At 37.4% G+C, this 17,174-nt stretch overlaps 1 protein-coding gene across 3 annotated transcripts in view; it reads left to right on the top strand.

Moving 5' to 3' along the window:
* The window catches only part of THEMIS (thymocyte selection associated), a 216,115-nt gene that overhangs the window by 140,372 nt on the left and 58,569 nt on the right, over positions 1-17,174 (top strand). Inside the window, exon 5 of one of the 3 annotated variants that reach the window (XM_027848528.1) lies at positions 2,269-2,691. The exons of the other annotated variants lie outside the window; for them this stretch is intronic. Coding sequence (XP_027704329.1) covers positions 2,269-2,280 — 12 coding nt within the window. The 3' untranslated portion in view covers positions 2,281-2,691. Of the gene's footprint in view, positions 1-2,268; positions 2,692-17,174 lie in introns of those variants that run through there. 3 annotated transcript variants of the gene reach the window in all.

The raw sequence follows: 17,174 nt of genomic DNA, 5'->3' as shown, positions 1-17,174 counted from the left end.
ATCTTCTTCTATCTCTGTCTCTTTTTGTCTCTCTCTCTCTCTCTCCCCTAGACTGTTCTTCATGCTATCATACACTACGTCTCAGTAGTAGGGTCTACCACTTCCTTATAAAAATAATTGACTGTACTACAGTTCTCTCTCTGCCTTTCTTTCTGTCTCTGTCTGAATCTCATAACCAAGATGCTAAGGAAGAGAGACATTCACACTCAAAACTTTCTCTCCACAAAAGAGATATTCCTGGAGTCTCAGAATGCAGACCAGTCAACTAGTTAAATAGAACCCTCAAGCATTTAGTCTTTCTTTTATGCTCATTTCCTCATGCTATCTGACTCAGTGTTCCCTTTCCAAGCCTATAATTTAGGTTTAGAAAGTCCCCTTTACTCAATTCCTGATTGTTGACCTGCATTCTCGTGCAAAAAATTTTGGGAGGCTGCACTCTAACTGTTAGTCTATGGCAGAGGTTCCCAAACGTATTTGGCCTACCACCCCCTGTTAAAAAAAAATTACTCGGGGACAGCTAGGTGATGCAGTGGATAGAGCACTGGCCCTGGAGTCGGGAGGACCTGAGTTCAAATCAGATCTCAGACACTTGACACTTACTAGCTGTGTGACCCTGGGCAAGTCACTTAACCACATTTCCTAGACAAAAACATGATTTTTTTTTTAAATGACGCATCTTAAATTTGATAATTTATTGTAAATTTGTGTTTTTTTCGTGAATTGAAATTTTGATGATGCAATATTACATCATGTAATTGTATAATATTGTATCATAAACAAATCATTACAAGCACATTTATTCCTGCCAATGCACACTGGACTTCAAGACAATGCGCAACATGGTCACCTGCCAAAGGTTGCTTGTTAAGACCTGTTGGCTGACTTGACTACTGATTGGTTATAACTTGCATTTTGTCTGTTTATTTGGAAAATAATGTAATCATTGTGACTTTAACTCTGTTACACAACAGATGAAATATGTATGAATGTTTTTTCAAAATTTTCTTATCTTTTCTTTCCTTATGCTTCCACTGCCCCCTTATTTTTATTCAGTGCCCCCCAATTGCACCTGAAGCTATGACTACCCTCTTGGATCATTCCAGTGTCTGTCCCCCCCCACCAAGGGGTGGTATTACCGTATGGTGTAAGGCAACAATGGCTTCCTTTAGTCCCAAGATCTTCTGGGTGGCTTATGAAAATATGGAAACCACAAAGAACGTATCATTTCCTACCTCAAAGCTTTTTGTCAAGACTCTTGTCTTTTACCTGCTTACCTATAGCTGGCAACAAATCTAGACTTTGAGCAGTCCTACCCTTCCTAACATGATATTATTTTGAAAGTGAAATGGTCTGCTTTGGGGAAGTAGTGCGTTTCCCATCATTGGCACTCTTTAAGTAAAAACTGGATAAACACTACACAAAAGGGATTCTGACTCAGGTATGGGTTGGACTAGACGACCTCTGAGGTCCATTTAAATTATAAAGTTTGGTGATTTTATTATAGCAGCCTAAGTCTAATTTTAAGAATATTTGATTTAATATTTAGTTGAAAGTGTTGCCTATAAATGTAACATGCACAACATTATATAAGGTATTCTGGAAAAAGAAATAAAGAAAACTCAGATCCAGGTTGTTTCAGGGGTCAGAGACTGGTACGTGCTCTTTAAATTCATTTTAAATAAAAAGAGAAAATCGTTTAGGACCAAATATTTTCCTTAAAAATCTGCTGAGATTTCAAAATATACACATTTAGGCATTAAGTTATTAGTAGATGTGATAATACCTGAAATCTCAGAGATCCACTTCAGGATCAGAGGACTTACATGGCTTATCCACAGTCACAAATCTAGTGAGTGTCAAAGTTGGAATTTGAACACAGACCTTTTTGGCTCTAAGCCTAGCCTTCTATCCACTTCATGCTGCCTCTGTCCAACAAAAATAATGGTGAAAATACTTAAAGTCATTTACAATTCTACTTTCCAACATGGTATTGATGATTTCTTGAAGATTCCTGGGATAATCTTTAAGTACCTATGTCTAATAACACAGAAATGAAATTTTCTTGACCAAAATAACCTAGCCCATTTACCGTAGCTTAGTTAGCCAAAAGTGAGAATAACACAGAGCAAGCCAAGCTATGTACCCTCTTTCCTTGAGAATGAATCTCCTCCAATGAATGACTTGACAGGTTCCATATGCTGCTGAAAAATGATGTTTGTTTTATTCCAATCTGTTTCTCCTCATCAAACTTCTTGTTTTCACTTTCAGAATGCATCTTAGAGAAATCCAGTCTCCCTTTCAGACATGGTCAATGTAACCACTCTCTTCTGGAGTAAGATAGTCCATCCAGCAAAGTTTAGAAAGTAACCAAAGAGTGTCCTACAATATAAGTGGAAATCATTGCTGATGCATTGAAAATCAATTGCCTATTTTTGTTCCACTGAATTGATTGAACATGTGTGTGGCCTAAGGTTGAAAGATCCTGCTATAAGAACTATATGGAAGGAAGGAAGTATTGCAGGAGTTGGGACAAATGAAGACATAAGGAATGGAAACTGTTAGTGGAAAACTATGCCAATCTGATAAATAGAAAGCAAGCCTTCTGCATTTATCTTTGAACTGTCTCCAGATGGACTCCGCATAACTTGAGGATTTTCATATCAAAATATTTTTAATTTTTGGAACTGTTTAAATCACTGACCTGAATAATTTTTTGTTTATATAAATAGATGGTTCAACAGATAATTGTGTTATATGTTAATTAATATTCTAGATTTAGAAATTACAATCTCATGCCTTTTAAGAAGCCTTTTCTGAACAGGGTCTTCTTAATTCAGCAACAGTGAATTCCCTTGTCTTTTTCCCTCCCCCTATTCTATTGTTTTCATTGGAAAGTATGCTTTCTTTTTAGGGCTGCCAACTCCTCACTTCAGATCTGCAGGCTACAAAATTGCTGATATAGCAAAAATGTTCACACTTTGAAGTTGGAACAACTGAGTGGGTTGAAAGAGGGAAGTAGAGAGAGAAGTGCCAGGAGTAGTTAACAGATTCAGAAACACAGCATGGCATTTCCCTGTTAGGAGGGACAGGAAGATGAGTCCCAGGAATACAAACAATATTATTTGACATTTTTAATGCACTTGAAAGTATAACTGATGCTTCTCCAAATATGTAAAAGAAAGTGTTCCTTCCTCTAAGCTGCATGTAATTCACTCATCAGAAAAAAAACTATAGGTCCATAGGAATGCAACTAAATTGAATAAAGTACACACATACTTATGTGTATGGCTGTGTGTGTGTGTGTATGTGTGTTTAGTTAGACATAAGTGTTTAGGGGAGAGAAGAGCAACAGTATACCAACAGCCAGGGGTGTGCTGGAGCCAGCTTGTACCAGCTTGGAAGAACCAATTGTTACATTTTTTTGGAAATTGGAAAACACTACAAACCAGGGCTTGATTTATCATTTTGTTGATTGTCTAGACTTAAAACGATAGAGAAAATGTTAATAATGCAGATTAAAAATACAAGTGTGTCATTTGTACATCCCCCAACCCCTCTCCCTGAAAGCCAGTTGTTAAACATTTATCATCACACCCCTGCCAAAAGCATATCAGGCATATTATAGTAAACATGAGATAAATCATTGTTGATTGATATACCATATATAATGAAGACATATTGCAACTTCATGGCAAGATGTGTTTACTACATAGGAAAGGAAGTTCTGATTTTGCTGAGTTAGAGAAGGAGCTGACTTTATTACAGGTCAGCTAGGTGGCATAGTAGAGAGAGTGGCTGGCCCTGGAGTCAAGAGTATCTGAATTCAAATCCAGCCTCAAACACTTACTAGCCAGGTGAGCCTGGACAAGTCAGTTAACCCTGTTTGCCTAAGTTTTCTCATCTGTTAAATGAGTTAAAGAAGGAAATAGCAAACCACTCTAGTATCTTTGCTAAAAAAAAACCCCAAATGGGGCCACAGAGAGTCAGACACAACTGAAACAAGTCAACAACAACAACAAGGGAAGGAGCAGACTTTGTTCTATTTCTAATAGGTCAAATAATCATGTGAGTTATTCAGGTGAGTAACATTTTAACAACAACACTTAAACCATAATAAATCCTGTAGAACCATAATATCCTAATCCCAGGTCCATTTGATTTAGGCAATATTCAATATATGGGTAAGAATCTTGTGTCCCCTCTTCAACAACCCAAAACGTTTCTATTTTTCCTTATCTATCATTCTAAAGGAAGAGGTAGCCTTCCTCATGACCAAGACCAACTCTTACTCTTGCGTCTGTGACACCATTTCCTCCAGTCTCCACCAGGATCTTACTCCAGTAATCATCCTTTTTTACTTTCATCTCCAAACCATCATTTCTGCTTATGAAAATACTCAGATCCCCAGTCCTGAAGACAAATAAGCAGCAAAAATACCCTTCCCTTGATTTTGCTCTTGTCTCCAATCCATTGCAATCTAACAAATATTACAATTACAAAATTAAAAAATACTTTCAGCTCTTTAAAGAATTTATATTCTCATGGTAGGATACAATATCCGTACAGATAAGTGTATGTATGACCATTTGAAGAGGGGGTAATTACCTCTTAACAACTAAGGGGATCAGAAAAGGCTTCTCATAGGAAGTAGCAGGTGAACAAAGCCTTGAAGAAAGGTAGAGATTCTAAAGGGTACAGGTAGGAAAGGAGAGAACACGTTCTAAAAGATATAAATCATGGAGGTAAAAGAAATGTTGAGTTCAGAAAACATCAAATAGACCATTTAGGCTGAAGCATAGTGTATGGGAAGGGCAGTAACAAATAATAAGCCTGGAAAGATAGGCTGGAGAACAGATTGCAAATGGTTTTAAATGTTAAGCTGTGAAGTTTTTATTTTGTTCTAAAGATAGTAAGGAGCCATTGAGGCATCTTCAACAAGGTAGTAACATTATCATACTTGTGCTTTAGGAAGATTATCATGGAAGTTGTGTGGAGGACTGATTTGAAAAGGAAGAAATTAGACAGTGGGACTCCAAGCAGAAGGTTGTTGCTATGGTCAAGGTGAGAAATCATGAGGGTCTGAAATAGGGATGATGGCTGTGTGAGTGGAGAGAAGGGACAAGGTTTGAGAGAAATTGTGTAGATAGGAACCACAAGACTTAACAACTGATTAGATATTAGGGAGGGAGGTGAGAGAGAGAACAAGGATGATGCTAAGGTTTCTAGTCTGGGTTCCTGGAAAGATAACTTGTGGAAACAGAAAGATGGAAGTTTTGAGGAGGGATGAACTTAAAAAAGAAGACAATTCCATTTTGGACAGGTTGAGTTTGATCAGGAAATCCAGGTGGAAATATCTAACAGGTAGTTGGTGATATAAGCTGAGAATTCAGTACAGAGAATAAGGCTAGAAATGTAGATTTTGGGAGTCTTCTTCATGGTAATCATAATTCAACCCGTGGGAGCTGGTGGAGATCACCAAGAAAGAGTATGTTAGAGAGAAAAGAAGAGGTATCCTGAGAGAATTAAGGAGGACACTCATTAGAGTTCAAGACATTGATGGTGATTCAGCAAGGGAGACTGAGAGGGAACTTGCAGGTTAGAAGAGAACCAAGAGAAGAATATTTTAAAAAATAAATTTAAAAAAACCTCAGAGAGGAGAGACCAGCTGGGATAAGGAGGAATCAAAAGCATCATATACTATGGAGAGATTAAAAAGGGAGAGGACTGACAATAGACCACTGGATTTAATAATTGAAAACCTTATTTGGTAATCTTAGAGAAAGGACTTTCTGTTGAGTAGGTAGGTCAGAAGCCCGATTAAATTGCAAAGAATCTCTGAGACATGTATGGAAAAAAAGGAAATGTAGGTAAAAAGTAGAGACTTTTTTCTGGAAGTTTGGTTATGAAGGGAATAAGAAATTATTGTGAAGATATATGCAGCCTGAGAGCTTCCCCCTACCCACATATATCATTCAAGCCTGAGAACATGCCTGAGATATGAACCCAGAATGGAGAAAGTACTCTGTAGAGCAACCATCAATCAGAGCAGTTTAAACTTAAGCTTGAATCAAATGCCCTCCAAATGGGAGCTTTTAGACTTTCTGTTTGGCTACCAACTTCTCCTGAAAGGGTAGATTCTTCAGCTAGAAAAGAAATCCAGATGTGTGTAGAACAAACTTCTGGTACTGCTCATCCTACCCCCAGGAAGATTCCAAGGCCAGCAGACCCATATCAAGCAGCTGTGAGCATCTTTACAATCATCTTAGACAGCTAACTTCTCTATCTCCAAGTATCCTCCTCAAATAAAACTATGTGAGAAAACTGAGCTTCTTCCATTTGTCAGATCATGGGAATCTGTTGGACCCAGTATTTTATGCTGAGAAAGACGGTTTCAAAGCTCTACAAAGAGTCCAGAAAAAAAAAAGACACATCACATATAAGAGGAACATCTTAAGGATTCTAGCAAAAGAATTTTCAAGTGCTGTGACTTGCCCCTTTGCCGTGATGTGTGATCCATGAGTTTAGACCTACCTTCTCTTGGCACATATGTGCCTATGTAACAATGTATTCATAGACTTTATTGCTGATCCTGTTCAGTTGTTTCTGTCATATGCAACTGTTTGTTTCCCCATTTGGGTTTTTCTTGGCAGAGATACTGGAGTGGTTTGCCATTTCCTTCTCCAGTTCATTTTCACAGATGAGGAAACTGAGGCAAACAGATTTAAGTGACTTGTCTGGGGTCACATAGCTAGTAAGTGTCTGGGGCTGAATTTGGATTCAGGTCTTCCTAACTGTAGGTCTGATGCTCTATCCACTGAGCCACCAAGTTGCCAGTGCACAGACTTTTGGGAGAGGTTTTGTACCAATTGTCTTTGATAAATACTAGTTAAAAAAACAAGCAAACAAACAAACAAACAGCAAACAACTAAATAAGTCTCGCTGACTAATGGATATCCCCTGACTATAATGGTGGGAAGGACACTGGTAGGTACTCATGAGCATGATGAAGACATTTCTAACGTTTCAAGGTTAACTCTAGACCCCTGAGGGAATGTATAATGGCCATGGTCTGGGGACCCAACTTGCTACTGCAAATGGAGTTGAAAGATTAACTTCAGAGCATATGTTGTCCTAGGTTTATCACATATTAGAGATTACATGAAGCTCTTGTGTTCATAATCAATATTTTTTATCCCTTTTGTGCCTCTTTGAAATGAAGTTAAGAGATAAAAATGACATTTGGTGATTTCAAATCACTAAAAAGGAAATGAGGAAGTAGATTTGGTGTATAAATTTATATAGTTATCTTAACCTTTAGAAACTGGTTCTCAGAAAACTCAAGAGCATCTGGACAAATAAATATTTGAGTATGAAGTCTGAGTGGGAGAATGGAAAGGGCAAGATACTGTGAACCAGAATAAAGCCAAATATCCCTACCAATGCCACCAATGTCAGCATCTCACTGGAGCATTAGACCTCCTGAGCCCTTGACCATCTATATTAAAGAATGGGACACAACTATCATCTTCAAAGACTTACGGTCATTGACTAATTTGAATAAAGTCATTTTTTTATCCTCTTTCCATTCCAATTTCATTTCCCCCAAAATAGCTTAATGATTCCTTTGTCCATGTCCTCTTTCATCCACATAGCAAGAGGAGAAACATGCTAACATTGAGTTTAAGAGAGCAGACCTAGGTTAATCCTGTAATAGTTTGTGTGATAGTGATATTCTTTATTTTGCTTTTTTTTTCAATTCAAAAGAGTACAGCTATTATCTAAAGGGCAAGGATTACTTATGGTTAATCATGTTGCTATGTGCCATGCCAATTGGCATGGCCAGTTTGAAAATTGTAGCACTAGAGATATTACAATCTCCAATGGCATTTTCTTCCCTGATTTTTTCCACTCTAAACTAGGGGTGTGATTAGTATGTGTGAGTATAGTACTGTTATTGCTTTTACTGGCATCCTCTATGCATTGGCAGAAAAGCCCTTATGTAGGCCCATAGTTGAAGAGGCCTTAGTTCTCTCATCAGGAATCCTTGAAACAAGACTCAGTGAAGTGGCATTTTTTTTGGTTGCAGTTAGAAAAAATGGGCTACAGAAGCAGACTTTGGGGGAGCTCAAAGTAACTTGATGGTCCCTGATTATTAAAAAAAAAAACCTAAGAAACGAACAACTATGATTAAGCTCACTTCTTGAATTCATTTGATGTTCATGTCAAAACACTACAAATTGTACTGCTACTCAGTATTTTATTCTTTTATTTCTTCAATTAAATAGAACAGTTACCACACAGGTGAATGCCTAATAATTAGCGATGAAACTGCAATAGGCAAACTATTAAAAAAAATATTAGCTGATGCTGTTGGATGTCAGTCAGAGGAAATTATAAGAAATAAATGTCGAGATTCTCATTTGAAGGGAAAAAATTGCCAGAATATAGGGAAGATAAATGGAATGTTGTTTATCACAGTTTTTTGATATATATCACCACTTTCTAAAACGTTTTGTGCAGTGATCATATTTCCCTCTTTATTTTTATTATCATCTTGTCAGAGTAGCCATCGGAAGCAAAGGGGGTGCAACCATATTGAATGAAACTGAGTGTGCTCATGAAAAGTACTCTGGAGGGAAGAGGCATTAGGGCCATTTTTATCTTCTATGTTGCTGCAAAAGTAAAAATGATTCATAGTAACTTTATAGGTATGTACAATTTGCCTATGATTCTGCAGTTGCATTTGTGGCATTAATCTATAGTTTATTGAGATAATGCCCATTCCCTACCTTTTTAATATACTAGGAGTGAAAGTCATTTAAAATGAGCACCTGTTTACCTGCTTGGGAGATTTTAGAGATTTTACCTAAACATTTTTGAAAGGAACATTCTAGATTTTATAAGAAGAATTATGACAGGATTAACCTAAAATAGGATACTATTTAGTGCCTCTTCTTGGCCTGATACTCTATACGATTTATCATTCCTAGATTGGTTAATGTTGAATGCAGATGGCTAAAATAGGAAATTCAGAATAAGAATGCTGCGGATTCTTTACTGTTACTTCTATGGTAAGAATGTTTGTAAAACATGCAATTAAACATTACAGTAAGCTAGTAGCAGAGTCAAGAACATAAATTTTTTTAAATGATAATTTGGAATACCAGATGGTTCCTTCTGTCCTTCTGTGCCTTTTCGAGGCACAAATGCACATTTTGGATCAAAATGTGAGGTGCTAAACACATTATTGAAACCATCACAGCTCTTGCTAATTGGCACCCTTCATTGTCTCTCAGTAGGGGTCCAAAGAGTGCCATGTGGATGCAGAAAATAACCCATCAAGTCCCTTCTTCCAAAATGACTTCACTTGAAAAGAGTTTCGTTTTCTAAAATATTGAGAGGACTGGGGCCCAGTCTGGTCCCTTATGCTGCATGGATATTCTACAAGTGTTGAAGCAGATGAGGAACCCAAAGCACCAAATACAACTCCAGGGCATAAAAGATGTCAGATTTGCTCAGGGTGCTGAGATTCCTTATTAATCCTTTTATGATCCTTTCTAATTCTTATAATTTGTATGTGGCAATGACTTGCTATGGCTAGCCTAGAGGAGTCTTGTAGTCTGTAACCTACTGATCTGTAATGATAATTTCTAGTACTTTGTAGTTGTAAGAAATTCCTTTGTCTGTTTTACTGCTACCACCAAGCAACACTTTTTCGGTTGGTGAGGATGTGATCCTTGTCTGTTAAGGGAGGGGGATGAACTGGATGGCGTCTGAAGTCCCTTCCACCTCTACAGCATAGATCTAAGGTCTTGGGAATTTAAAAAACAAATCTATATAAGGTAGGAAATCTGAAGCAACTGGTGGCACAACAGATTGAACCTGGGCCTGGAGTTAGGAAGACCTGAGTTAAATTTGACTTCAAAAAACTTCCTATATGACCCTGGGCAAGTAAGTTTTCTTCTGCTTGCCTCAGTTTCCTCAACTGTAAAATGGAGATAATAATAGGACCTACCTACATCATTGTATTCCCTGCCTCCCCTCCCCACCAGATACTAGTGCTCTCCATTTCCTTATATATATTTTTTATACATCTAATATATTCTCATTTATATATGTATGTGTGTGTGTATATAGATGTTGTACATGTTATATCCCTATCTAGACTATCAGCTCCTGAGGGCAGGGACAGTTTTATTTTTGTCCTCATGTCCTAGTACCTACCACATGGTGCCTAGTACATAGTAGGCATTCAATGAATGAATATTAATTGGTTGGCCAATGACAGTGGTCACAATCTAGCTCTCCTGGGACTCAGGGTTGTTAGTTTTTCTAGGCTATTCCAGATACCTAACCAGCTTTTCTAGCACTGATGGCCATTTCTTTACAATATCTCTCTTATTCATTCCATCTTCTCTATTCCTTCTACTGCTACCAATCTAGTAAAAGTCACACCTCTGAACAATTCCTGTTGTTTCCAAAGGAAAACACACTTTTAAATCTAAACAACTAAATTGAAAGGAAGCTTGTGGAACCCAACTTATTTCTAACTTGGGGACAACTTATGTTGAGTGCAGATGGCTAAAATAGGAAATGCAGAATAAGAATGCTGCTGATTCTTTACTGTTACTTTGCTGGTAAGAATGTTTGTAAAATATGCAATTAAATGTTGGGGACAATTTATGATGTGGTTAAATACAATGTCAAATGAACACTATTCTTTAATAGCCTTCAACAGCAGATTTAAAATTTCATTTTGCACCTATTCTTCCGGAGGCTCAATTCTTAGAATCTGAAATATCCGCTTACTATTGAAACAAATATATTCTTAAGCCTCTTCACCAAGTCAGCTTCTGAGTGTATTTTTCCCACTGCCTTTATGAAACTCAAGGCTGGAAAGCCTAGTAGATGTCACTTTCCTTGTTCTAATTTTTATTTAGTTCTAATATTTATTTAGTGTTTGTAGTCAGAGGTTATACCCACACTCATTGATGACTATAGTTTTGCCATTTCTTCTCAACAGTGACTCTCCATGTAGCACATATTTGTGCCAGTATTAAAACAAAATGTCTAAAAAACCCTTCCTCCTCATGACTAACAAATTAATACAAAGCTAACTGTGCTGCTCCACTGCTCAAAAATCTTCAGTGGTTTCTTATTGCTTCTAGAAAAAAAATACAAACTCACCAGTCTGATGTTTATAGTCCACCACAATCCTCAAGTGACTGTAAGCCATTCAATTAAAGGGTCAGATATTTCTGACCTTTTTTGATTATTTAAAATTTTTCTTAAGTGGAGAAATGCTTTTAGAAGCTATTGGCTAAAGATAGATAGACATTCATTAAATGCTTACGATATGCCAGGCACTGCTCAAAGGGAAACTCCTCTCAATTTCCCCTCTATCCTCAATGTCACTATAATGAAATACTGAAATATTGTTGTCTTACCACACTTCACTTGGTTTGTAGGCAGTTCATCTGAGGAGGTCAGATGATCCATCTTGATCTTCTTCCTGGAATCCCTAATTAGCACCAACCCATACTATTTCTGCCTCTCCTTTGCATGGGCTTTTAGGAGTTCTCTGCCATAGTTCCAGATTCCTGGGTATCTGTGGTCTTCAAACATTGAACAACCAAGAGTGAGAGTTAATCTTTTATTTAAAAAAAATTAATCAACATTTATTAAGCACCTATTATTTCTAGGCATTAATTCCTCCCTCCTGGTCTTTCTGTAATGGTGGTCTGGCATATATATACATATATATATATATTCACACACATGCATATATATTATATATACATATATGATATGTGTGTATGTATGTATATATATGCTATAACCTATCCCTTCCTATCTTTTCAGTTGTCATAACATATACCTTATTCCATTCTTTGAATATATATATATGTATATGTATGAGTGTGTGTGTTTTAATAGAACCTTGATCAGGACAACAATTCCCACTATTTCCCATCATTTTCAATTCTAGGCATTTCCTTCGAGGCTTTTGATTTCACTCCTTCAGAGTCCTGTGTATATGGGGAAAATCATAAGAGGCCCACAGAACAAAGGGCCATTGTTCCTATTGTAGAATATATATATGCACACACACATATATGTATATGTATATGTATACACACATACATACACAATATACTTATAAATATATATACATAACACTCATTTATCTTCCTTAATACCCTTCCTCTTCATAGCTACCTTTTAAAATCATTTGCTTTCTTTCAGGCTTAGTTCATGTGCCCTCTCCTGTTGGAAGACTATCCTAATTAGCCCAGTTGTTATTCTTCCTTCTCAAGTTACATTGTATTTGCTTAGGTGTGGTAGCGCAGAGCGGTGCTAGGCCTGGATTGGAAGACTCATTTCCCTGAGTTCAAATCTGGCCATAAACACTAGCTATGTGACCCTGGGCAAGTCACTTAACCATGTTTGCCTCAGTTTCCTCATCCATAAAATGAGATGGAGAAGGAAATGGCAAACCACTCCTGTATCTTTGCTGAGAAAAACCCAAATGAGGTCATGAAGAGTTGGACATGACTGAATAACAAGGTCATATTGTAGTCCCCTCTCCAGGTAGAATGTAAGTTTCTTGAGGGCAGGCATTTTCATTTTTGGCTTTGTGTCCCCAGTGCCCAACAGTATAGTGTCTTGTACTGCATTACTGTAACAGCATTTTTATTGATCTCCTTACCTCATTCCTCTGTCTCTGTCTCTCTTTCTCCCTCTCCTTCTCTCTCTCTCTTTCTCTTTCTCTCTCTTTCTCTCTCTCTCTCACTCACACACACAACTCACTCACATTCACACACATAAACCCCCCTCAATAAAACTCCAGTGGTCCCCTATCAATTCTATGATCAAATATAAAAGTCTCTGGCATTTGAAGCACTTCATAACCTGTCCCCTTCCTACCTTTTCAGTCATCTTATACTTTTTTTCCCTTTGAATTTTAAGGTCCAGCCAGCAAGGGGCTGGCTTGCTGTTCCTCACATACAATATTCCATCCCCTTTCACTGAATCTTTGGCACTGGCTGTTTCCTAGTCCTAGAAAACTCTCTCTCTCCTCACTTCTGTCTCTTAGTTTTCCTGGATTTTTTGAAGACTCAGATAAAATCCCACCTTCTGCAGGAGACCTTTCCCAGTACCCTCTAACTGCTAATGCCTTTCCAATCTGAAAATACCTTCCATTTACCCTGTTAATATCATGTGTGCACCAAGATATTTACATGTTATCTCCCCCATTTGAACATGAGCTCCTTAAAGAGAGGGATTTTTTTTTTTTACCGTCTTTGGATCCTCTGTGCTTACTTAGCATAATGCCCTGCACATAGTAAGCCCTTAATGAATGCTTGTTGACTGATTGTGATAATGACAATGATAAGTCTATTAACACTTTGTATCTGCACAGAACATTCCTGCCAAGTAGCTCCAAGTGCTTCAAGGGGCAGCGCTTACTCAATGAACCCAAGAAGAGGTTAGAAATACCTCTTGCCATTGGTGTCCCAGAAAACAAGGAGAAATGTGCCTTCTTTTGAATACTGTGATCTTCTCCAAACTCCATTTCTCTTGCCTGCATTCAATACAAACATGTGACGTGATATTATTGTGGTCAATGGAGCCAGCAGTCATTTCCCATGATATATTATGCTCTAATAAACTTTCAGTTCAACTATGTACCCAGGGGATAATGCCTATTTTATTGCTTATTCTTCATCTGCAGCCTAGTAAAGTCTTGGAACATTTCACCTTGTGGCCTCAGTGATTCTCTCTGCTGGGGGCTTGTAGTACAAGTTTGTTTAATTGGAGTCTTAACCCTTGTTCACAGAGGCACTAAAAATATTTCCAGCTCTGTCTCCTATTCTGCTCTGGATTTGTGGTAACATAGTTTTGCTGCTACAGTTAGAATGCCAAAGAACAGATTCTCTCTCCTAATCAGGAATGTGGCAAAGGCAGATTAAAAACCTAAGGTGAAACTGAATATTTGACAGAGGCGTTTATGTGTATTAATCATAATTTTCTCTCTGGAACCCTCTTTTGGAGCAGCAGCTGATGGGAATGCCTCCTATCAAGCTTAGCAAAGACTTTTCTTGCCCATTGACTTGACATCAAGATCCAGTACTGGGCTTAGAATAAATTCCAGGCATGGTTACTTTGTTTACAGTCGATTTATAATGAACACATAGCCTTATTTTATTGTCAGATTTTCCCAGAGGCTATGAAAACTCACCCCACCACACCCCACCCCAAAGAGGGGCAGAACCTTAATCATTCTCTGTTCCTTCAAACCACAGCCAGAAGATCTTTGCTCTGTGAGCACTAGGCTGTTGTAGGACAATTTCCTCCAAGTCGAGTCAGAGTTTCATTATCACTGGCAAAATTCTATCACATATTATTAAAAGTATGTTTAGTGAATACTTTGAAAAGGAAGTGGTGATCACAGAGACCAGGACAACTTCAGTTAAGAATAGATTAAGTTTATTTCTTTTATTTTTTATAAGGTTGTTATAATAGTAGATCAAGGCTGTATACATCATTTAACTAGATTTTTAAGAAAGCATTTGATAAATATCTCATGCTATAGAAAAGATGGAGATGTAACCTAGGGAATAGTATAATTAGATAACTATGGAACTAATTAGGTGTCTGGACATAAAAAGAGTCAGTGATCTGACATGGGAAGGGATAGCTAATACCCTTAATGATGGATTAAGAATCCCAAAAGTTTTTGACAGGCTAGAGAATTGAGGTGAAGTTAATAAAATGAAATGTAAAGTCTTATATTTGGTTTAAAAGAAATTGAATTTATGAGCAAAAGACATATGATGCATGATTAAACAACAATTTGTTTGAAACTAGCTAAAAAGTGAGAGGGGCCAGTGGGAAGGCAGCAGTTTTTGGAATCACTGGACCTTGGTTTCCAGCTCTGCTACTTGACAACTAGGTGACCTTGAGCAATCAGTCAATCAATAAATAAGCATTTGTAAATGTCTACTATGTACCAGACACTGTGCTGGGTGCTGTGACTAGAAGTACAAATGAAAAAGATCACCATTTAAAAGGAACTTACAGTCTAAGTCATTTAACCTTTCCATGTCTCATTTTATTTATCTGTAAAATGAGGGGGTTGGACCAGAGGAGTTTTTTTGATGTGAAAAGAAAGAAAAAAAATTTAGAAGGTGTAGGCATATAGGGGAAGCTGACTTCTCAATGCCCATAGCTTCCAAAGTCTTTCTCAATCTCTCCATATATCTGTCAGGCTTGAAGAGTCTCCTATCACACAAATCTTCTTGAAGAAAAAAAAATGTCCCTTTTCTCCAAAGCTCTCCCAACAATTCCACAACTCACACAGGCACATAGCCTTGCATCAGCATTCTCTCTGCTAACTATGGAGCCATAGGGATGACATAGTATGCAAAATACCCAGACACTCATGTACATGTAGAAATTCAATAGCAAAGGATATTATAAATCATTTCCCCCCTAAACCACTTCATTTCCTGGATGAGTAAAGTGAGTCTTGGATGACTAAAAATGACTTATCTAAGGTCACACAGTCTACTAAGGCTCAGTTTTCTCACCTATGAAATAAGTTTAACCTTAGAATTTCCATTATTTTATCCATATTCATTTGTCCATTTCCCATTTGGACAATAAGTTACATTTAAAAGATAATAGCTGGGGTTTGGGATGTTGTTTATGGAAACAAAGCTGAGTAGATTGATAGGAGGATTAAATCTCTGACCCTGCTCTAAATATCAGCAGGTGCTAACCTGGGTTTATCCTTGTGTGGGAGGAGAGTTGTAGTAGTTACTTGTGGAGTTTGAGAAACTCAGGAAGCTTCCTCCTGCCAAATTCCCTTATTTAGGTGACTCAAAATATCTCCCCTACCTAGGTGTTAACAGTGTTTAAAAATACATTAATATGTGAATTCATTAATCAAGTCCCTATTAGCAGAAATATGAAGACTTTGGACGTCTGGGGAAGTGGGAGAAAACTCTCAAAGTAGAGATAGGGTCTAGTGGTACAATGACTAGAGTTCTGTGTTTTGAGTGAGAAAGACTGAAATTTCAAATCCCGCCTCTGAAATTTACTTGCTGTACAATGATGGAAAAATCCTTTAATCTCTGAGCCTCAATTTACTTATGTGTAAAATGGGATAATAGTACCCATGGTACCTACATCATAGGGTTGTTTGTGCAAGTTAATTGACATAGCATAGAGAAAATGCTTTGTAAGCTTTAAAGCACTGTATAAATGATGCCAATGAGTAGAAGGCAGTGAAGACAAATTTTGCCTGCTTCTTATTTTCACCATGGCTCACCCTTCTCTGGCTAACTAGGTTCCCTGGTGGTGGGACCTCTATTGAAGACACAGAGTATAGGAGTGCTTGATGTTTCAATGAAATTCAAAAATATAAGTAGAGTAGAGTTAATGAAGCAGTCACTAAAGCTATTCTGCTCATTATACTATTCTTCCATCAGACATCTGAAAGCTGGCCATTTTCAGTGATTCCTAAGAATGTTTCCTTCCCCCCCCTCCCCCTTCCAGGTATTTGTCTTCACTATATACTCTGTTGGTAGCAAAAAAGCAATTTCCAGTTCTAAATGATTGCATATAAAATTGTCAAAAATAAAACCTAGTGAAATACTGCTCTTTTACCCGAGGAAGCACCTCTAGGCCCCATGCCAGGAATGACTGGGCTACAGTTAAAATAACCACAATCTATTCAATATTTGTAAATTGTTTTTACCTGAACTTCACATACTAGAAAGCCTGGTTTTGTGATCCATTGTGCAAACTTTGGGTCAAAATTATGAAATTAACTGACTTCATCATCACTCTAAATAGATGTCACTCATCATCTCCATTCATCATATCATTCATCATCTCTCATTCATATCACACATCACTCATTCATCTCTAAATAGATGCTGAAGACTTCGGTTGTGGTGGCATAATGATTAAAAGATTAATGTTTAATAGCTGTGTAACCTTGGACAAGTCACTTAATCTTGGTGGGCCTTCGTTTCCTTATCTGTAAAGTGAAGAAATTGGACTAGATGAGCTCAAGTTCTAGCTCTGTGGACCTCTGAGATAGCTATCTTCCATCTATCTATCTATCTATCTATCTATCTATCTATCTATCTATCTATCTATCT

Source organism: Vombatus ursinus, unplaced genomic scaffold (genome assembly GCF_900497805.2).
Source record: "Vombatus ursinus unplaced genomic scaffold, bare-nosed wombat genome assembly UNPS02006779.1, whole genome shotgun sequence".
Taxonomy (NCBI): domain Eukaryota; kingdom Metazoa; phylum Chordata; class Mammalia; order Diprotodontia; family Vombatidae; genus Vombatus; species Vombatus ursinus.
Note: the sequence above shows the minus strand (reverse complement) of the source record. Positions and strands in the feature narration are given on the sequence as shown.